The 22,297-nt window shown below is 38.6% G+C and overlaps 1 protein-coding gene across 2 annotated transcripts; it reads left to right on the top strand.

Annotated features, from left to right (window-relative positions):
• Nucleotides 1–24: 24 nt before the first annotated feature.
• On the top strand, nt 25–21,048 carry WARS1 (tryptophanyl-tRNA synthetase 1). Of its 2 annotated transcripts, XM_038137551.1 has the most exons (12): nt 25–119; nt 825–847; nt 3,406–3,618; nt 4,692–4,899; nt 8,251–8,359; nt 9,208–9,327; nt 9,910–10,092; nt 10,774–10,874; nt 12,025–12,137; nt 13,184–13,357; nt 16,568–16,708; nt 18,858–21,048. In XM_038137551.1, the coding sequence occupies exons 3-12, from the start codon at nt 3,505–3,507 to the stop codon at nt 19,014–19,016; spliced, it is 1,422 nt and encodes a 473-aa protein (XP_037993479.1). In that variant the 5' UTR covers nt 25–119; nt 825–847; nt 3,406–3,504; the 3' UTR covers nt 19,017–21,048. The 2 variants fall into 2 exon arrangements, with proteins under 2 accessions (XP_037993479.1, XP_037993480.1); XM_038137552.1 differs by lacking the exon at nt 825–847 and having other exon boundaries at nt 64–119.
• Nucleotides 21,049–22,297: the final 1,249 nt, after the last annotated feature.

The following is a 22,297-nucleotide window of genomic DNA, read 5'->3' as shown; positions in this document are numbered from 1 at the left end:
CTGGAGCAGGAGGGAGGACCGTGTGAGGCAAAGGTTCCGGGGGGTTGTGTTTCCCAGCCGGGAGCCGCACGGGCCGTGCCGGCTGGGGTGATGCAATGGTGGTGACAGAGGAGCGGCGGGTGAGGAGCGCCGGGCGGGCCGGGAGGAGCCGGGGTGGGCACGGGGATGGGCACTCGCGGAGGGACCCCGGCGGGAGGGAGAGGGGCCGGTTGGGTGGTCACTGCCGCCCCTGTGACCGGTGCGAGGCGCCGGGTGCGGAGGGTCTCTGCCGGGCACGTTTTCTCCTTCCCCTGAGGTGATGCACTCGGGGGCTTTTCCTCCCTTCCCTGTGGGGCTGCCTCGCCAGAGGTTCAGGTGGAAGCGCCCTTTTCCCTGGGAAGGGCAGCGCGGGGTGTCCCGGTCACTGCAAAGCGCGTCCCACCGCAGATGGGCAGAGCTGGCCGGTGGCTGTGCTGTGCCCGGGCGGGGCAGGGAGCGCTGCAGACGCCAGGCTGAGGGAGCGCTGGCGTTGTGTGGAGTAATTTTGTGCACAGCCGGTCCTTGCACGGGAGCTTTGCAATTACACAGCTGCAGCGTAGGCAAGATTCATGTCGGGCTTCCCAGTCTTCGAATGGTCTTGTTGTCTGTCATCTCGGGGAACCGTCTTGCAGTCTTTTATTGTAATTTCGTGCTTAAATTGAAGTCTGCCTTGACTGGGAAGATAGGTCTGCTATAAAGTGCAGCCTCTGTTGGAGTGCCTCTCAAGGCCTGTTTCACATGACACCTGTGTGGATGCTAGCTACTTTAATTTTACTTTTCTTATTTTGTTTTGATTTTTTTTACAGGAGGAAAAACAGTTTTCAGGAATGTAAGTGTTTTTAGACTTAGTCTCACATTCTTTCATTTGCTCGTGAAGCTTGTTCTGGACTGTTGTATTACTGTTGTCTGTGAAAGTCATAATGTACTTTCATGCAATGTTTGCCTTCTTAACCTGGTGTGAAACCCTGTTTTTTCATTCTCAGGTCTCTAGCTTACCAAGTCAGACTGCAGACTGTGAAAATGATCATAGATCTGTGATGGTCAGCCAGCTGGAAAGGGAGAAAGATGCAGTAGTTTAGTGATACCTTTGCCAAGGATTATTTTTGAGCTTTGTCTCAAAGCAATTTCATATTTTGGAGTGGACACAGGAGCAGTACCTATTATAAGTTCCCTGCATTTCATAGGTAGAAAAAGCACATATATCTTGACTTTTGAGTTCACACTGGGTCATTCTGGTCCTAAATATCCTAATAGTTCATTCTCCAATTCCCATCGTTGTTTTCTCTCAGATCTGTTTGCCTGTGGTATGTAATCTGTCTGGGACTGTTAATTTTTATGATATCAATAAAAAACCAAGAAAAACAAAATCCTGATAAATAGTAGAATTTTTCTTTTTTTAGTGGTTCACAATTGCATTAATGAATTTCAAAAGGTAAAGACCTGTGTTCCACATTGCTTAATTCCTGGCTTGGATTCCACTAGGAAATAGGGGCAGTACTGAAGTAGAGATAACCTTTAGGTAGCAGTCCACATGTTTTGCATTTTATAGTCACTATATCCTCATGTCTTGTTGCACCACTGCTTTTGCTCCTTGTTAAAGAAGATGCACTTTCATTTGAGATTCTTTTTTCAGCTTAAATCCATAATATTCCAAACATTTTAAGGAGTCTGGTTTGCTGCTTTCCAGTATATGTGCCAAGTGTTAGCTGTCGTTTCAGACTTTCTGAATGGAGGCAATCCATCAGTAAGACTGTACTGTAAGGAATTAAGTTAAAACAACAAGTCATAATTTGTTCTACACCAAAGAAAATTCTTATTTGTGTCTGTATTATTTTGTGAAATTTGAAGTCAGTAAATATAAATGGCATGTTCCTGCAGAAAGGGTGTGTGTCAATCTTCATAAACATTTTCTAATATGCATTTATTGTATACTTTCTTTAACTTAACTTAAAATATTCTCTGCTCATGAAAAAGAGGAAGGCAATATCCAAATAAAAATATGTCATTAAATTGCAGGAAAGCATCAAAAATTGTTCGATCTGCTTCAAATTACTTTTTTTTTTAATTACACTTTCGAACTGCAAAAAGTCAAGTTATAAGGGATCAAGTTAGGTTAAAAGCTTAAATATTATTTTGTAATCTAAGTATGGTAATCCTAGGTAATCCTATGGTAATCCTAAGTATGGTAATTCCTAATAGAGTAAACAAGTTACATGAACAAGTGGATGTATCCATCCTTCTCAGTTACTTTCTCTGGGTATTCAACTGAAGCTGGAATGTGGGAATATTGCAGCTGACTGGCAAACAAAGCCTTAGTGATAGCTATGTTTTGGTAACCACCTGGTTACCAAATCGACCTTCAAAGTTTGCCGGGCAGGTGAAAGCTTTTTACAGTAGCAGCTTAAATAAGCACTATGTACATATAGCCAAGGTTATGATTAGGCTGATTATTTTGTAGAAGGAAGGCTTTGAAATACTGCTGAACAGCTAACGCAGCTATTGAATTAGTAGGCTTTGTTTTGCTTGGATTTTTGTTTGTTTTAATTCTGGGAAAAGGGAGCCAAAAGAACGTATATTTTTCACTAACACTCAATCTGTGCTCCATGCACTGCAGTGGATCAGGAATTTGCTAGGGACACTCTCCAGCGGGACAAGACCTTTGTAAGTCAGGAGTTTTTTACGTGGGCACAGAGCTTCCCACTGGGTGAGAATGGGCATGGCATGGCAGAGCGTGCTTGGGCAGACTGCTGTGTTCTTAGTCTCAGCCATCTCCTCATCTTTAACCATCCCCTGCTATTTTTCCTGCATAGTTCTGAGAAACTCAGGCAAATTTACAGCCTACTGCTGACCCAAGGATTCTTTGGAAAGCAACGTTTCTCACCAATGATCAATGTGTTTTGTAACTTGTGGAGGAAAGCCGTAAAGAAGATGACTAAGCTTTGCTCTTGTGTGTCTTTCTTTGGGCTGAAGTACTCTAAAACAAATGCCAAGACAAAATTCCATATTGTGGTCATGAAAGTCTCGTTATCCAGAATTTGACAGGGTATCAGTGCAGGAACATTAACTAATCAGGAATCAGATAGCCTCTACCAGCTGTTCCAAGATGCTCTGATTTGTATTTTTGCCAGGAATTTGACTTTGAAAAGGTATTCTAGTGTTAAACGCATAGACAGACAACATGAACAGTGATGTTTAAATTTACCTGGTGCTCTTCTCTCTGTCCATTTTTATGTGAAACTGAAGCTCACTGTGTAATGTCTCCACATTTATCAATTTGATATTAATAGAATGTGGTAGGGATCAGTATAGTTTTTATTTTCTTAATCTGTTCACCCAATCTTGAAGACTTACACTAAAGAGTAAAACATACTACTTTTTGCCCTACAGTTGTTTGTTGCTGCTGTTTTGAATCTCCAAGCCAAAGAGTTGGAAGAGGATAAATTCAGTTGAGTTGTAGCTAAACAGATCTTTGTGCAGTCTGGCAAAATGGCCGACAGCCCCAACTGTGATTTGAAGTCTCTGAGTCCACTTCAGCTGTTTGAAAGAGTGACTGAACAAGGAGAGAAAGTCAGAGCACTGAAAGCAGGAAAAGCACCAAAGGTATTTGCATTTCATGTTTTGAACCCATTCTTTTTCAGTTTAGGTATTTCTTTGAGTGCTGAAGAATTTTATCATTCTGTTTTGCATTGGGGTGAGAAAAACCCTTATTAAAAACTGTTTATGTCCATTCTGTGAACTGTGGCATACCTGGAGTAAGGTAATCACTGGGAAGAGTGAAGTTTTTATTCTTGAAGTAAGAACAGAGTCCTAGGCTTAGAAGTCTGCTTCATCCAGTTGGCATACCATGTGACAGGATCCAAGGCATTTATTTCTCAAGTAAATTTATGTCACTTATTCTTCCCTGGTTTTAGATGGTTCATGAAAATCTTTTCTTCCAGGCATTATTGTAGACATTATCAAATATGTCTTCCTGTAACCGTACTGACAGTCCCTTCCTAATCTCCCTTAAATAATTTAGTAATTTGCTATTTTTTTCGGGTTCCCTATTGTGTCATCACTGTTTTGGCAAGGAGAGCTCAGTTTTAAAGTGGGGTTTTCTTTCTTTGGGTTTTCTTAATGTATTGCCTGTGGGGGAAAAGCCTTGAAAACTGGGAGTCAAAGTGTTGTTCTATTTATTACTTGCATGAGATTTTACAATAGCTTTATATTAGAGAGGTCATAACCATAACTTCTTGTTCTAGTGTGTCTTTCAGTCTGTCAATGAATTGTAATGAATAAATTGTTTTAAGGTGAGCCACTAAAAGCATTGTAAAGTAAATTTATATTTTATTTATATACCTTTAGAAATTTATGGTAAAAGTGCTAAGCTTGTTTTACCTCTGAATGGCAAGCAAGCATTTTTTCCCTAGGCAGAAATTGAAAAGCAAGACAGAGGTGCTTTAAATGTCTTGGCAATGGTGATGATTTATATTGCAGTGAATAAGTATTTGCTTTTCTTCTCCACTTGACATTGATGCTGAAAACATTTAAATAAAACAGACTTTAGGGTTTATTAATGATGCAATTCATATCAAAGCATGGATGTGGGATTTTGAAAGGTTGGGACATTCATGTAATTGTCTATTTTAAGTATGTTAAGGCAAACAGTTGTTTGGGTTTTTTCCTTTATTCAGGATGAAATTGATGCAGCAGTGAGGATGCTCTTATCATTAAAACTGTCATATAAAACAACAACAGGACAAGATTATCAGGCAGGCTTGCCTCCAAAAGATCTTGTATTAATAAACAATGGTACAACTAAAGAAGAGGATGAGGATTTAGTGGATCCCTGGAATGTGCAGACATCAAATGCTAAAGGCGTGGATTATGACAAGCTCATAGGTATAACTCTTCCTTCACTGCTACTAAGGAATTTATGTAAAGTGATCCTAATGACCACAGAAACAGCAAGGCATCATAACAAATCCAGATCAAAACATCATAGGTAACATTTAATTTATGTCTAATCTTAGCATTTCCATGTCTAAAGAATTTGCTGTAAGAGATGAAAATGTCCCAGGTGAAGATTTCCTATGAAGGATTTAAATACTTTGCAAGGAACTTTTAAGTTCAAAATCCAAATTTTACTTGGTTTGTTTTTTGGTGTAAGGACTGTTATTAGAAATTACACTAATGAAGACACTGTGACTGAGTATTCAGTGGCTGGAATGCAGAAAAGCATTTTGACCGGGCTGAAGGATTCTTCCTATCCACTCCTCACATTGCTTATAGATTAGAGAGGGCAGGAATGATCCAAAAGTAATGCAGAAATCTAATAAGTGTAATGTCTTCTTCAGAAGGCACATTTACAGGCAGCCAAGTGCTGGAGTGAAGGAGTGAAGGAGTTGCAGCTCATTCAAAAACATGCAGTGTAATGGAAAATGTTTCAGATGGGGTTATTACAAAACTTGCAAAGTTATGTAGTTTAAGAAACAGAGGTCTAGGTAATTTCCTTATTGGTTTTACAGTTTGCTGTTTCAATAGCTTGTTTGAGTCTAGCATAGAAACAAGTGAGAGAACTATTCATTCATTTCTCTGTTTTTCTTTTTTTATTATTGTCAATCTTCAATTTATGTTTAGTACCTCAGTTGTACATTGCTGAGGTCTGCTTAGTAGTTGTTCCTCACAATAGAGCATACACCCTTATGCTGCAGTAATCATATTTGCTTTTGGGACAGTTGCTTGTGTCAGCATTATTTTAATTCTTTGTGATGTTACCCCGAGATTGTGTCAAATGTATGCACACATTGGCTGAGTCTGCAGGAAGTAACAGGAGAAAGAGAAAGTGGGAAGGGAGAAGTGTGCAAAGAAAAATATAGGTCAGTGTGAGACAAGGAAAAAAAAATTATTGGAATCTGGAAGTGGAAAAGATCTCTCATGATCTTGTTACTTGCATAAGAGTTACAGAGAAGTGATTTGGGTTTTTTTATTGGAGGGAGGGGTCCTGAGCATTTTAGAAAAGGAAGAATTGCACAATTGTGATGGCACAATCTCAGGATCTTCCTAAAAACTACTTACCATAAATCAGTTCATGTCCTTTTTCTCCTGTAACTGTGTACTTAAGACCTTTCATCTTCCACAGAGTGTGGGTTAGTCTAAAGGGTTTTTACTTCTTTATACTACTCTCAGATTAGTGAATTTGATAAATGAGTCATTTTGCTTGTTCTAAGTGCTGTGTTGGAAATGTTTCAGAGAGGAATGCTAGCCTAGCCACTTCAGGATGTGAAGCAGTTGCTGGTTGATATTGATAAGCTTCCTTTTATTCCTTCCCTTTTAAAAGTAACAATTCAAGGTATTGTCCAAGAACTGGTTACATTGGATAGCTTCTCCCCAAAGGGCAATTTTTGTGCCACCTATAATCTGTTACTAGCGGTACCTGAGAAAGTTGCCACTGTGCTTATGTTTAATCAAACACAGAAAAAATGAAAGCAGTGTGTGAATTGACAGAGGTCTTCGTGTCAAATGCTTGTCCTAGATGTGCACTTAAGTGTATGGTAGCACAACAAAACAGCCTGAAGATATTCTGGGAAGAAGGGTTCTGTCAGCTAAGTAGTAGATATGAACATCCCTAGAAATTTATGATTTGGAATGATTTTCAGGATTATTTGCTTCAGCACATACCCACAGATTGAGGTGAGGTGGAGTGGCCTGACCACCTCAATTCCACAGTTCCTTCTTCTAGCCCTCCTTTAAGGTAGGATTGGCATTTGCATTCTTCCAGCCTCCAGGAGCCTCTCCCTGTTGTCATGACTGTTCAGAGATCTTCGAGGTTGGACTGGTCACCAGAGTTACTGTATGACAAATATTAGGGTATACATTTTTCTATGTAGTTATAACAGGGCAGTGGCAAAGAGGAAAAGTACACAATGAATTTTCAACAAATGGAATCATGCTTTTGGAAATGGCAGTTCTCAGGACTTCTGCACAGTGAGTCGAAAGCTGTATTTTGGTGAAAGCTAGGACACCAGAGATGAAAAGCACACTAGGACTTTTTTTTAAGTTTGTTTAGGAGCAGTGACTGTGTCTTTGTCAGAAGCTGTTCAGAAAGGCAGATTCATTCTGAGCAGAGAGCCTAAGATGTTCTGAACATCCAAATAAGGGGAAATAGGTGGGGGAAAATGACCCATCTTTTAACAGAAAAGGTGAACATGGGCAAAGAAGAGGGAGTTATGCAGCCTCTGAATGTTTAATAAAGGTATTTAGGCATTTCCAATGAAGTGTTCTGTACCCCAGAGAGCTTTTCTAATCACTTTCTATGACAGTACACAAATATTTCTAGGGTAGCTAGTGTGAGTTAATATGGGGCATTTTCATGTTTTCTATTGCTGTTAGATTAGCCTCTTACCAGTTGCTGTTGATGTGCTGAATCATTTTCATGCTCATTTGAACTCTTTTTAGCATTTATACAGATTGTAATTTTCCATTTTGTGATGCATTTGGCATTTTATTAGTGCAATGTTGAATAATTCTAGTATTGAATAGAGCAGAATAGTAGCAAGCAGTAGATCCTCACACAGATTTTTTCAAACAAATTTAAATCATAGAGCATTGGCCTGATTATTAGGATCCCAGAATTACTGGGAATAGGGAAAATACTGCTTTTTACTCTATGACAACCTTTCCTAAACCACCAAGTCGTAGGTCTTACTGAAGAGCATTATGCATTTCCTTTTCAAGCCTCTTGAGGGGAGCAGTGTCTATAATCATAGACCTATTAAAGAAGAATTAAGTTTGCAGAAGAGTATTTGGAGTTGGAGATGTCGTTTGAGTGAAAGCAAAAGACGTCTGACAGCAGAAACTTTGGACATCAAAAGAGAAACGTTCAGAGCCTCATAGGCATTTTTATCATATGGCTTAGGCCAAGTTTGTGATATGAATGTGTTTCTTATGTTTTGCTTGGAATATCAATACTTGGAATATCAATGCCTCTACTGTAAGGAGACTGCAATTAAAGTAATTTGTGGATGGAGAAATACTGCATGTTGTGAGTGAGTTGAGCCTCCTAGCATAGAGATGATACTGAAGGTGACTGCTGGGTTTTCAGGCAAGAATCAGGAAAATTGAATTCAACTTTTTGACTTGAACATGTGTTTTTTAATCTAGCCTGCATTGGTATGTTCTTGGCATTCCAAGATCTGGTTGTAGCTATGCTGTGCTTATTTTAAATTTTTTTTTAACATTTTCTGATTATAGTTCGGTTCGGCAGCAGTAAAATTGACACAGATCTGATTAATCGAATAGAAAGAGCTATTGGGCAAAAACCTCACCACTTTCTACGTAGAGGAATCTTTTTTTCCCACAGGTGAGTTTTTCTTTTATTGAACTTCAAAAGGTCTTGTTGGGCAGACTTCCTGCAAGAATTATTGGGAGAAGCCTGTAACTAGCAAAAACCATGTGCTTTTATGCCAAGGCAAACCAACTGTGCCATTTGAAATTAGCAACTATTGCAGATTTCCCCTGGCAACACTGGAAACTCTTGAGTGCGTGGGTTTCTGATGTGTCCTCAGGAGCCCCAACTGAAGAAATGTGCTCAGAGTGCGGGCTCATTTTGGCTCTGTGTCAGCAGCCAGAGGCAGTGGCCTGGCAGAGAACTCCAGGTGCCACTGTTGGTTTCAGTTTCATGCATCTGTTTGGAGTACAGAAAAGGCTCAGGGAATAATCTTAAGCATGAGCCTGCCAGTGACCTTCACAGTTTAATTGTTAGCACAGAGGGCCTTTTGGGCTGTGGCACCAGCAGGTTTCACAGAAGGGCCTGAGCATGACTGAGAGCATGACCTCCATCAGAGGTCAGCTAAGCTGCTTGGTTGAACCTATTTGAGAAATGGTCCCTGGCTGTTTTGCTAGGCTCTAGACATTATTATCCAGTGAAGTAATTTTAAAAGTTGCACAATTTCAACGTTAAATTTTCACGTTTGATTTCATTTTTCTTTGAGGTTGCTTTTTTCCCCATGAAGACTGAAGGATACTATGCTTTTCTTAAATTAAAAAATGAGTAAACAAGAACTTTTTTATTTCTAGGAGACTTAACATACTGCAATTTATTTTTAAATAGTTTTTGCTTTAAAAACACTCAGATTTTGAATAAAGGCTTTTTACTGTGGATATTTCTTGCTAAAGAATTGTATCTTGTTTTCTCTTTTTTTTCTCCAGAGATATGGACCAAGTACTTGATGCTTATGAAAATAAGAAGCCCTTTTACCTTTATACAGGCAGAGGGCCATCCTCTCAGGCAATGCACGTTGGTCATCTCATCCCATTTCTGTTCACAAAGTAAGCTGTTTCTACCAGTTGTATTCATCAAAGCATTTTTTTCAAAACAAACATTAAAAACATGGCTTGTGAAACTGCCAAAATGATACATTGCAAGGAGATCTGATTATGTGAAGTGAATATTAATAAACTTAATTCAGTCTTACCTTTTCACTGAAATGATCACAATGCCTTTATCACCATAAAGCCCTCCCTTAGCCATGTGGCACTCCTTAGAATTTCTGCTGTTCCTAAAAACCAGTTCCTTACAAGACTCAGTAACATTACTCTGTAAGGTGCTGCCTGCAGCAGCAGGACACTGAGACATTGGGCTCAGAAAGGTAAAATCTCTTTGAATTCTGGTTCCTTTGCAACTGGTGACCTCTGTCATGTGTACAGGAAACAGTAAGTGTGAGACTTTCTTCCAGGTCAGTTATCATTATCATCTGTATAAAATATTTTATCTGTTCACATAAATATAAAAATACAAGGAAAAGAGCAGACCTCTCCATATACTGTTGAAATATATAAAAATATTTTAGCTGCATGATTTACATCTTCATTTCAACTTAATTTGGGATAAAACATGTCTGTTTCTATTAGGTGGCTTCAAGAAGTATTTGATGTTCCCTTGGTAATACAGTTAACTGATGATGAGAAATACCTTTGGAAGGACATGACAATTGAGAAGGCACATGAATATGCTAGAGAAAATGCAAAAGACATCATTGCATGTGGTTTTGACATCAATAAAACCTTTATATTTTCGGATTTAGACTATTTAGGGTAAGTATGAATTTCTTTTGAGCCATTGTAGTGAAAAAGTGTCTATTTTCTCTGTATTTCTGTTCTGTTCTGTTTCTCTGTATTCTTGTTTTTCAACTCTCTAACTTTGACTACACTTATAAGTGTGTCTAAATTTGAAAGCTTCAGGAGAAGTTTTGTAATACTGGAAATGGAAACATATTCTTTTTTCTGCTGTCTAACATTTTAAATATATTATTGTCATTCTCCTGTGTAACATATGAACAAATACTTGTGTGTGCAATGTGTAAATTATGAAAAATATATTAAACCAGCTGAAATGTAAAAGTACCTAAACCACCAAGAAATTTCCTGATTGATTTGCTTAAGATGGTATCAAAATCTCTCAGATGTGTTTACACTTGATTGGCTTTAACAGAAGGCATTGCAACAACTTGTTTTGGTCGATTATTTTAATAATACAGCATTGAGTGAAGTTTAAAGAAGAATGTTTGTAGTAATTATTGGGGGAAGGGAAGAATAAATTAAACTTTCAAGGCATAAAATTCCTGTTTGTAAATGATTCTGTAATTATCATCTCAATGGGCCATAAAAAGTCTGAAACTGTGAGACTTAATCCTGCAGGTTTTTTGATGTTCTCAGCTTTTGCAGTCAAAGTTTCTACATACACTCTCCTCCTCTTCTCATTTTATTTTTCCACAGGACAAGTGCTGGATTCTACAAAAACATTGTCAAAGTTCAGAAGCATGTCACATTTAACCAAGTGAAAGGAATCTTTGGCTTTACAGACAGTGATTGCATTGGTAGGAAATTGTACTAGTTACAGCAAACAGTGCTTGCTTTCACTTTCAATTGAGCTATTTTAAGTAATAGTTTAAAGAGATTAGTGTCTGCCACTCATGAAACAGGCAGAAAAGCAGGAGGATTATGTTTCTAGGCAGATTCTGATGTCATTGTGTTCCTTCCGAATAGAATATACTTTACAATGAAATTTCTAGCATAACTTCTACCTTTTTGACTTTAGTAAGAGCTAAGTACAAAACACCAATGTTAAGGAGTCCAAAACAGAGAACGACTTTTTCTTTTATATTCTTTTGTTACAGTGATTGGAGCTATAGGCAATCTTACCTCCTAGAAAGTTCTATGCCAAATTTGTAAAGAAACTTGTCAGAAAAGGTTGCATCAATACACTTAGGCATTTACATGTGTAAAAAAAGTTGAGTGGTGAATAGCCTAATTATCAAGGTGCTGGGTAACTCAAGTCTCCCATTTACTTCACTGCAATTGCAGGTTTCTGTCACATGGCCAAGAAAAAAGATTCTGTGTAAAAATGACATCAAATCCTGGATGTTTCTGAGCATTTATCATCATTCTTCATCCAGTAATTAGGCCAGTGACAACTTTCAGCCTTCACCGTAACCAAGGAACAGGTTTCCACTTGTTTTACTAGTGCTCTGATGAAAGATGGTATTGTGATTATTGGCCACACTGTGATTAAGCCCTGTATAAAAAAGAAAACTGGACATATCTACGGTGGTCCATGAGTGCAGAGTGCATATAGCAGTGATTTCAGATCTTAGAGGGAAGCTTATGTGATGACTGTAGCTATTCTCTCACAAAGTGAAAAAAAAAAAATGAAAAGCTTAGTCAATTCTGTTTCTGTGGAAAGGGCAAATAGTTCAATGATCAAGAGAGTATGCAGTGATGAACTTTTGCTGAAGTCAATGTGATCACAGCTTGCCTTTTCTATGTCAGTTGAAGGTTTGTTGACATTGCAGAAGGTAAAGGTGAAAAGGTTTCCTCAGATAAGGCACCAGTGCTTGATAAAGATCGAGCTTGCTCTTCAGCTAAGTATTTGGATGATTCACTTGTGCATTTTACGTATTGTAAAAAATTCTCTCTATTTTTCACTGCTACTGTTGATTGCTTAGCTTTTCCAAACATGTTTTTTAGGTAAGATCAGCTTTCCTGCTATCCAAGCTGCTCCATCCTTCAGTTCATCATTTCCACAGATATTCAATGGCAAGGAGAATATTCAGTGTCTTATCCCATGTGCTATTGACCAGGTAAGAAAATCATATTGCTTAACTTGGTTTTCATGGATTTGGTTTTATATTGTACCATTCAGGCTTGGTGGTGGTGTCCCGAGGCATCTGTAAAGCATTCCTGCAAGCACCTTTCTGGGGTAGAAACTGAAAGATCTAAAAGATGAAGGCTTAACCCGACAATCATGTATTCATCCAGTCTTGGCTCTCTCTTGATCTCAACTCCATTTACACTGAGCTGACGTCTAAGAAAGCAAAGACTGTAACATCTATGCAAAAGCACACTGACATGGGGGTAGGAAAAAACTTTTGGCCATCTCCATGGTAACTTGGACAAGATGGAAAGAGCTCAACTTGCAGCACAAGAGATTTCTGTTGAACCATGGGGGAAAACCCTCTCTCAGTAAGAATAAAGAAGCACTGAAATAGTTTGCCAGAAAGGCTGCAGAACCTTAACAATTCAGATCTAGAGGGAGAACTGAAAGAACATCAGATACAAATGAGAGCAATAGGGTCTTTCCTTTAAATAAGTAGTATTTCTAGGAATCACATCCTGCACTGTCTGAAACTTTAGCTATTTTAGTCACAGGGACAGACACTGGAAAATGATGTAATCATATGAATCAGCCACAATATATGAAGTAAAATTTCACTTTGGTTTAAGTCACATCATCAGCACAGCACTGCCAGCTTGATTTAGTTCAGATTCTCTGCTGGTTGTTAAAATGCTTTGGGAGAAAGCTTTCATCTTAGGTTGCATCCATCTCCAGGCATTTTAAGCATAGTTTTAGCAACTATTTGAATTAATGTAAAATTTTGTAAATATGCCTATTACTTAAGGGAATCAGTGTGTACAGCCCTAGGGAAAAGGAAAAAAAGGGATTTTGTTTGTTGGTGTTCTGAATGAACTGGATTGAACGTAGGTTCTGGAATATTTCATTGTTTGTTTTTTTCAGTTTTTGGTTTTTTGGCATCACTTCTTATGGCGTGAATGAGTCAGCATCAATCAGAATTGATTTCAAATCACGTTTTTCAACTTTATTCTGTGCTTTTATTGGTTGTTTTAGGATCCTTATTTTAGAATGACCCGCGATGTAGCACCAAGAATTGGACAGCCTAAACCAGCCTTACTCCACTCAGTCTTCTTCCCAGCCCTACAAGGAGCACAGACCAAAATGAGTGCTAGTGACCCAAACTCCTCCATCTTCCTCACTGATACACCCAAACAAATCAAGACAAAGGTAAGGGCCTGTGAAACCTGATGGAATGAAGCTTTGCAACAAAAAGGAGAGGTCATAGAATCATAGAGTCATTTGGGTCATTAAGGAAAGACCCTTAAGATCATAGAGTTCAAACATAAACCTATCTCTGTCAAGTCCACCACTGAGCTATGTCTGTAAGTACCTTTTTGGTAGAATAGTCTCAGCTTCATCAGAAAGTGCTGCAGAGGTTCACCCACAGCTCCTACGTGACACTCCTTTGATATCCCCCTCAGCTGTCTGGCACTTCCTTCAGAGGTCCTTCTGGTTACAGTGACAGTTTTAGTGTTTTCCTTGAACATGTGTGAATCAGGTTTTCCATAAATTTCGTGGTAAAGCATCTTCAGAAATTGACTGAGTTATGCAGATTTAACTATCCAATATGATCTTTTGCCTTACCAACTAGTCTGACAGTACAAATATTATCTGGGACAGTGTACAAAACAAGGGTTTTTTTCTGATACCTGCAGAGCAGTGGTGTAAGAATAAGAGGTGTGGAGGCTCATGCTCTTAAAATAAATCTTATGTTGCCATACTTCGGAAATCTAACAGGCCATGATGTAAACCTAATATAGAGCTGTATCTCTTGACTGCCTGCCCTTGTTGGGAGCACCAAACACTGCATGGAGTTAGTTACAACACAGGTCACACCTTTCCTGCTGCTTGAGAATCTGTTGCTGCCAATTCACAAAGAAATCTGCTAACTCCAATTTACAAATAAACATTATGCTGAATTTCAACTCAGAAGGGGTATTTTCTTCTGAGTATGTTCCTAGTTTGTTTCGAAGTTCAAAGGAAGATTGCTTTTATCTGCTGTCAGATGATGTAATTTTGCAAAAGTTCACCTGTGTTGTGGTATTTAAAGAAAATGAAAATCAGCCCTTGGGAAGGAATTTATAGGCAAGAAACAAGACATTAAATAACTGTCAAAACAAAAAGAAAATATGTTAATATTGTTTCTATTGGGCAGGCTTGGATTAATTCTCTTATGGTGAGACTCTTTGACAGCCACCCTGTAACGCTTCATTCTCTTTTGTAGAAACTGATCAAGCTGTGGTGTTTTGAAGAATTGGAATTTTCATGTGTTTGGATTATAATAATTCCTGTTAACTTGCACAGTTACAAAGTTGCTTAAAAAAAAAAAAAAGCTGTAATTTCAGAATAGAGGATACATGCTTAATGGCAATATTGGTAACATATTTCTATGTTTTTTTCCTGCCAAGTAACCTGTGATCTGCAATGAGATCCACGGTCATAACTCCTAATTCTACTGTCTTTAAACTACTTGTTAAAATAAAATAAAAAAAAAACTATTCTAGCTACTTGGAATAGAAAAGACATAAAGAAAAATCTGAATATGGTGTAAAATGTTGAGTAATGGAGGACGAGCTGAGATTTATTTCAGCTTTTGAAGCCCATCAGAAACAAATCTTTATGGAAATACAGCTTTAGTGAAAGACCAAATACTGTTATAGAAAATATATAAAAAAATGTGTTAGGAAAGGTGACTTCTGGTTATGAATGAAGGTTAAAAAGGGAATGCTACGCTGGACAAAAAAAAAAATTACTGCTTACAGCATTTTTCAGATTATTGGTACATTGCTAGTTAATGAGGTTCAAAATTTACAGGTAATGGAAGATAAAAAATTACTTTATATTGGGAATGGCTAAGAGGATTCTGGGTAATCTAATGAATGGCAGCATTTTAATAAACTGTTCTTATCGTACCTATCAGCAAATTCCAACTCAGTTACTTGTTTGTTTTCCTATAAAATGTTATTTAGATTTTATGTCTACAGACATATTGAGGGATTCGGAGAAATTCAGGGGGAAAAAGATCAGTGCATCTAAATGGATGAGTCACTGAAACCCTCAGTTAATGAGTAGATGCCAGAATATGTAAAAGCATGAATTTGAGATTAGGAAAGGAATCATTTTGTGTTTCAACAAAAAAATGCTTTCACCTGTCATGTTGTATTTAATCATCTGTTTAGGAAGAACACAAACTGTAGACATAAAGGGCATTGAAAGAATTTCATATAGGCTTACAAAATCTAGTAAGGAGGAAGGTCAGTGCAGAAGAGTATGTAAAAACTTCATTTTACAGATGCTGAGACAGCTATTCAGGCTGCCCTACAATATAAGAATAGATGTGTGTGGCAGATGGCAGTTCATTGCCTTAAAATATTCATCAGTGCCTGATTTCTGATTGTAGTTTGTTGCCACAAGACTTCATCTGTAACTTGGTGGTTGGAGAGATTCAAAAAAGCACTAGACAGTCTATACAGATAATAGGAGTGTTCATAAATTGTAAATATATAACAGCTCCTAGATACCAGAACTAAAAAACCCCTTACTTCATATGCAAATGTGTCTCTTGGCAGGTTGATAACAGCATCTCAAAAGATACAAGTGCTAAATGAAAGCTCAGCATATGGTTAAGAAATATTTTTCCTCCACTTAGCAATTTATTTTCTAAAAATTTGTAGGAAGATTAGCATCCTCAGAGACTTCTACATATGTATAAATGCTCAAAATAGGCCAGTGGCTTCTGAATTTATTGGGAATGGGATTAGCAATTACATCTGTTGAGTGGTGCTGTTCATCTGCCTATAGGAAACTATGCTTAAAAAGAGGGAGGCTGTCAGCAAATATTCCATTTTGAGACTGAACAATTGGGCATTGGTCTGATTTTAAGCATTCTAGACAGGCTTTTGTAATCTTTAGCTTTGCTTTCTCTTGTTTTCCTTTTCCCCAGAAAGAGACTAGGTTATCTCTAGGATTTCTACAGGATTTTCCATGCCTTCTTTGTCTCTTCCAAAATTCATTTCTTGATAAATATCTTAATTTTTGTTACATGAAGTACATTTTCTGTAAGCACAAATTCTATCCAACAGCTTCAGCAAAAGGGACTTAAAACTTTTTTGACTGAGTCTTGAGTAGATTATTTTTAATCTTCACTTCATTTTTGTTCTGATTTTGCAGTCTGAGGAGTATGTGTATAGCCATTTTTCCCTGCTGGGTTCTAATGACCTCCTTTTCTCAGTCCTGAGGCTCTGCTTTAACTTGTCCCACTCATTCCTCAGCTAATCCTTAGTAAAGAATTTGGAGGATCATGGCACATCTGTGTTTGCAATAAAGTAATCCTGATTGTGGTGGGAATTACAGCCCGAGCTCCCGGTGTTGTTTCAGATTAACAAGCACGCCTTCTCAGGGGGCAGGGACACCATTGAAGAGCACAGGAAGTACGGAGGCAACTGTGACGTTGATGTGTCTTTTATGTACCTGACTTTCTTCCTGGAAGATGATGACAGGCTTGAGCAGCTGAAGCAGGTGAGTAACCAAACTGCAGGCAGGGTTATTCATTCCCTGCTCTGAGGACAAAGCTGTGCCTCAGCCCTCAAGAGAGATGTAGCTCAGTCCTCCTTAGGGCCTTCTCCAGGAAGGTAATTTTGGGGTTATTCTTATGCTCTCCATCCCTTTCAGGTTTCAGTATCAGTATCTCAGTGTTTGTTTCTTTGCAGTGTTCTTTCTAACAGGCCAATCTGTCTCCTTAAAACAAAAAATCCCCAGTGTTTTCACAGGAATCTCCAACACTCTGTAGGACAGTATCTTCCCTAATTTTCAAATGAGGTCACCTTGGGATTAGTGTTGTTTTAATTGTATAATACACTCTGCCTGTTCCTTATTGTAAAGTACCTAAACATTCTGCAAAACTACAAAAGCTCATGTCTAAAGCTTGCTGGGTTTTGGGTTTCTATCATCATCACAAGAAATTTAATAGCTCTGAGAAATTGATTCGTTGATCCCAGGTGAAAACTGCTTTATATATGTTGCTTTTTCTTTAAGCCTGTCTGGCAGTCTTCTGTCCCCAGGGCTGGTCACAAGCCACTTCCCTTCCTTTCCTCACCAATACTAGGTGGTGTGTTTTCTCTGGAAGGCAGGAGCTGCAGTAGATAACACTCATGTCACATTGGTTTATCAGCTTTCTCCTGCAGGGAACAGCTGCAAGAAAATCAAGAGCTGCAGATTCTTCTCCAGCCCTCTACTCCTTCCCACACAAGAGCAGGGTTGGCTAGCTACTCTTTTCTGTGCTGTTGTAAATTCCTTATGAAAACCTGAAGCACATTTGACTTAAAGAGACTTTTTTCATTGATCTCCAACCACTGCAAGAGTGTCAGCCTAAGTGTGCTGCAGAGCACAAAGCCTGGCCCACAGCTTGCAGCTCGCTGCAGTGGTGCCTCAGAACCTGGGTAGAAAACATGAACTCACCCACTGTAGCAGCATCAGTGCAGCTGCTTCACCTGTAGCACCAGAGGACACTTTCAGAGAAAGTAGCATTGGTGTTTTTATAACAAATTAACAAGCAAAAAAATAACAGAAGTCACAGAACCACTAGATTGGAAGAGACCTTAAAGATTATCGAGTCCAAGCCATGCCCTAACACCTCAACTAAACCATGGCACTGAGTGCCACATCCAGTCTTTACTTAAACACATCCAGGGATGGTGACTCCACCACCTCCCCGGGCAGACCATTCCAGAACATTATCACCCTTTCTGAGAAAAACTTCTTCCTAATGTCCAACCTATATTTCCCTTGATGTAGCTTGAGACTGTGTCCTCCTGTTCTGTCAGTTGCTGCCTGGTGAAAGACACCAGCCCCTACCTGCCTACAGCCACCTTTCAGGAAGTTGCAGGGAGTAATAAGGTCACCTCTGAGTCTCCTTTTCTCCAGGCTAAACAACCCCATACAGACCTCAAACCACACCACTGAAATTGCAATTCCATTTGTTCTTGTTAATGTATTTTATTCTTGCTGAGTGAACATCAGCAGCATTTACACCTTGAGCAGGTGTTACAAATGGCTTGATGATGAGGGGAGGTAATCATGTTTATTGTCATTTCAAATATAGCTGAACTGTCCCAGCCATGGTTGCTAAATGTGGCTGAGCCAATAAACTTGGCCTGTGCTTCTAATCTAAAGCATTTCAGTATTGAGCAATGGAATGGATTACCAGCTGTGAATATGACTACAGTGTGAACATAGATGCTGACTGCCTTTGCTATAAAAAGGATATTTTAATCACATCTAGTCTCTTACCAAATGCAACGAGAGAAAAATATGAGAATTTTTACCTGTTATTGAAAAAAAAAAAGGCTTAAATTGTTTATTTGAACTGGGATTCTGGGGAGAAAGATTGCAGTTTCCTGCAAGTAATTACAGGATTTCCTAGTTAAACTAGTGAATGTAGTTTATTCAGTCCTTATAATAACTTGTCACATGCAAAGTTTGCCAGCTATCTGAATGTTTTAACAGGCAACAAGCAACTCTGCAAGTTGCATTTTCAGAGTGATACCAGATAATCTTCTAAGGCATGTACTTACTTTTAAGTAATCCAAATCTGTATTTTAAAGAAATACTGATCACTGAGTCTTTTTGTGAATGGCACCATGTTCAGCAACCAACACTTTCTTGACAGGCCTACACCAGTGGGGAATTGCTTACTGGGGAGCTGAAGAAGGTACTTATTGAAACAATGCAGCCCTTGGTAGCAGCTCATCAGGAGAGAAGGAAGCAGGTCACAGATGAAATTGTGAAGCAGTTCATGACTCCAAGGAAGCTGGCTTTTGAATTTTGAAGAAATGTGTATGTAACTTAGCACTTCATAATCCTCAGCCAATTGTTGTCTTCTGTTGTGTGTCATCACTCCCTGGTTATGTACAGCCTGTAATCGGTGCTTTATAAATAATGAGTAAATTATCATGAACGGCAGAGTACAGAAAAAGTTTAAAATAGGACTTGTATCTATTTAAAATCAGAATATGCAAGACAGAATTGATCCCTCTTGCAGAAAAGCATGTATGTCAGCCCAACATTGTATTTTAATGTATTTCATGTTGAAAATATAAATAAAATTTCCATTTGATGATAAAGGCTAACTTGGAAATTGCTTTAAATATGTTGGTAAGAGGTCATATCTCAAAGTAATAAATAGTAGCTCTATTTTCTTTTGTACTGTGTACCGTGGTTTACTAGATTGTATGTCTTCTTGGGCTTCTGAGAACATGCTGCACACAAAAAGGTGGGGAATGTTACAGAGTGGGATCAGTACAGAAAGAGTGGACGTCTGTGAGTTGAACACTGGAGAAAGAATATCAGATTTGTCTTGCTATCACCTTCCTCTTTGACATTGGGCAAGTTGCAGAAATCTCACTGTACTTTTGTTCTGGAGCTTTTTACCTGATCTGAGTTCCTCTGGAAGGAGGAGGTCATCAGGAAGCTGTCAGGTCCTTGATATTCTCAGGTGGAAGATAGTATAGCAAAGCAAATACTAGTTTCTAGGTATAAATAACAAGTGTTAAATCATGATGTGAAAATTGAAGTCACACTGGACACAGAGATTCTAGTACTGTCTATTCTCTTTCACTGCACCAGGAGGTTTAAACTAAGGTTATTTATTTTAGGATATATTCCAGTGAGAAAATACACTTTGTTAAAATACTTCATGGAATAATGAATTATCTCCTTTCTTCAAAAGAACTTCAATGTCTTCGCTATGATTCCTGGAAGAAAAATCCAAATCATTAGCTATTTGTTTTGATCTGAGCAGTGCCGAGTGCAGACTGTTAGATCTGGCTTGTATAGAATAGAAAATTGCTAGCCCAGGTATAGTCCTAGCAAAGATGGTTTTATTTGATGTAGGTAACATAGGTGGGTTCATCTGGTTGTGTTTGTTCAAGGAGCCAAGGAAAAGGCAGGAGTGCAAGGCAAACCTAGGCATATTACATGAGTTTCAAAGTTGTGCTGGAAATAGCAAGGCTTAGCTTTTGTCTTTTTCTTTACAGTTTATGTGAGCTGACATTTCTAGTCTAATGCCATTGACTTCAGTGAATTAGTGAAAATGTTTCCCAGAGCCTGTCTCCATAACCCACAGGCAAAACATCTCAATGCCAGCAAGGGCTTGATAATGAGTAGAAAAACTTTTTTTTTTTTTTTTCTGGAAGTAGTGGAGCAATTCTTAAGGGAAAAAAGCAGCTTCTTAAATCCAGTAATAAATAAGCTAAGTCTTAATTACTTTGGACTTTAAGGATGACCTTCCGTTCTTGCAGTCTACTCTTTGCAATCTTTAAGCCATACATAAAAGATAAGCCTTAAATTGACTTTAAAAGTGCTTTTACAGACTTATAATGCAAATATATTGTTTAAAATATATGCAGATTTGTTCTGCTAGATTTATTTCATTAGCTGAGAATTAATTTTGTTATTCAGCAAAGGGAAATAGGCTGTAGGAGAAAGGGTGCTGTGTTCTATTCTAGGTAAGCAGATGGATTGTTTTATAACAACAATTGAAATATGTTTTGAAAGTTTTAGACAGGAAAGTGATAGGAAAACTATTTAGTATTTGTCTGCTGAACAACCACTTGTTGTTTTCAAATCCTCTGAAGAATTTGTACCAACATGCTTCTGAGATGGTACGGTTTCTCAGAGGAGCCTTGAAGGATTCCTGACTCTATTGTAATTATGGTTCATGTCCCAGGGGTCATTTTAAAGGTTAAGGCAGTTTTCAGAAACACTGAAATGTTATCAAACATTGTTCATTACATTTTCCTCAATTTGCTCATTTTGTCCATCTCACTGTAATAAAAATGTATATAAAAGTCTGTATCAAACTACTTTTGTTTTACTTTTTTTTTTATGCCTTAAATTACCATTGCTCTGGTTTTGACCTCTCTTCCTACCTTTTTAGGTGCTGATTTGTCATCTGATACACCTGGTCCTTGTTTCGAAGTGTTGGAACAAGGTGCCTTAGAACCCCCTTCCAGGTACACTCCCAGACTGATGTAGTAAAGAGTCAGTTGTCCAGAGATGACCTGGTCCCAAGCCAGACTGGATGTTGCATGTCCATGTGCACAGCAGCCAGCTCTGGGTTAGGGGAAGGTCAATGAGACCTGTTTGCAGTGACACCTCAGTGGTTTTGGTGTACATTGGTGCTTAAGTGGAAACACGGCGCTCACAATTTCTGTGCAAAAGCACAGATTCTGATTAGCTTCCCAAAGAGCTTCCACAATCACTGTGGAAAGCTGAAACTGCCGGGATATTCATGAGCATTGTCAGAGTAAACAGGAACTGTCAGCAACATGGAACCTGATCCTATTGTGACTTCCTGTTTTTTTTCCTCAAGGCCGCCAACTTTGTTGCTGAAAGAAATTATCTGTATGACAAGCTGCAGTCAATATAGCAAAGCAAACCCAATATCAGCACAGCAAATGTGGTGCCTTCTTTCTGTTGGCTGGCCTTCAGCTAGCTAGTTTATCAAAATAGATGGTTCTGTGATCATTACAGTAGCTAAAGGTCAAGATAATACAAAGCAGAAAATAAAGCAGTCAAGTGCTGAAAACCAGAAGCTGAACACCCAGGTGTGTTAGGGTGTGTGTAGTGAAGCACATAATATGTGTCCTGTCGGTAAACAAAAATTGCTTTAAATTCATGTGCCCGTGTCTACAGCACTCACAGTTTCTGTACCTGTTGCTGTTTGTATCAGGTGTGAGTTCTTACTCAGGTTGTCACCCACGCACTGTGTAGATGTTTTTTTCCCAGTAGAGGGTTCTGATCAGGATGGGTTGTGAAGCCCTCACCTTCCTGAAAGAAGCTGCCTAGAGATACAATTTGCCTCTCATGTAGCATTTGTTCAGACCACATGAGAGCCTGCTTATATGTGGTGCTGAGGCTTAGAGTTCTCAGCCCCTTGCACTGGCTTCTGCAGTAATTCCCACTCATATTTCTCTCCCTTGGAATCAGCTATATTTCAGTTACACCCACAGGAGGAGACATTTTTAGTTATCTGAGTGCATGAGTGTACTGGGAAAGATGGGCTATTTATTATCCAAACCTTGGGCTGACCATGAATGGTATCAGTGC

Source organism: Motacilla alba, chromosome 5 (assembly GCF_015832195.1).
Source record: "Motacilla alba alba isolate MOTALB_02 chromosome 5, Motacilla_alba_V1.0_pri, whole genome shotgun sequence".
In the NCBI taxonomy this organism is placed as follows: Eukaryota; Metazoa; Chordata; class Aves; order Passeriformes; family Motacillidae; genus Motacilla; species Motacilla alba.
Note: the sequence above shows the minus strand (reverse complement) of the source record. Positions and strands in the feature narration are given on the sequence as shown.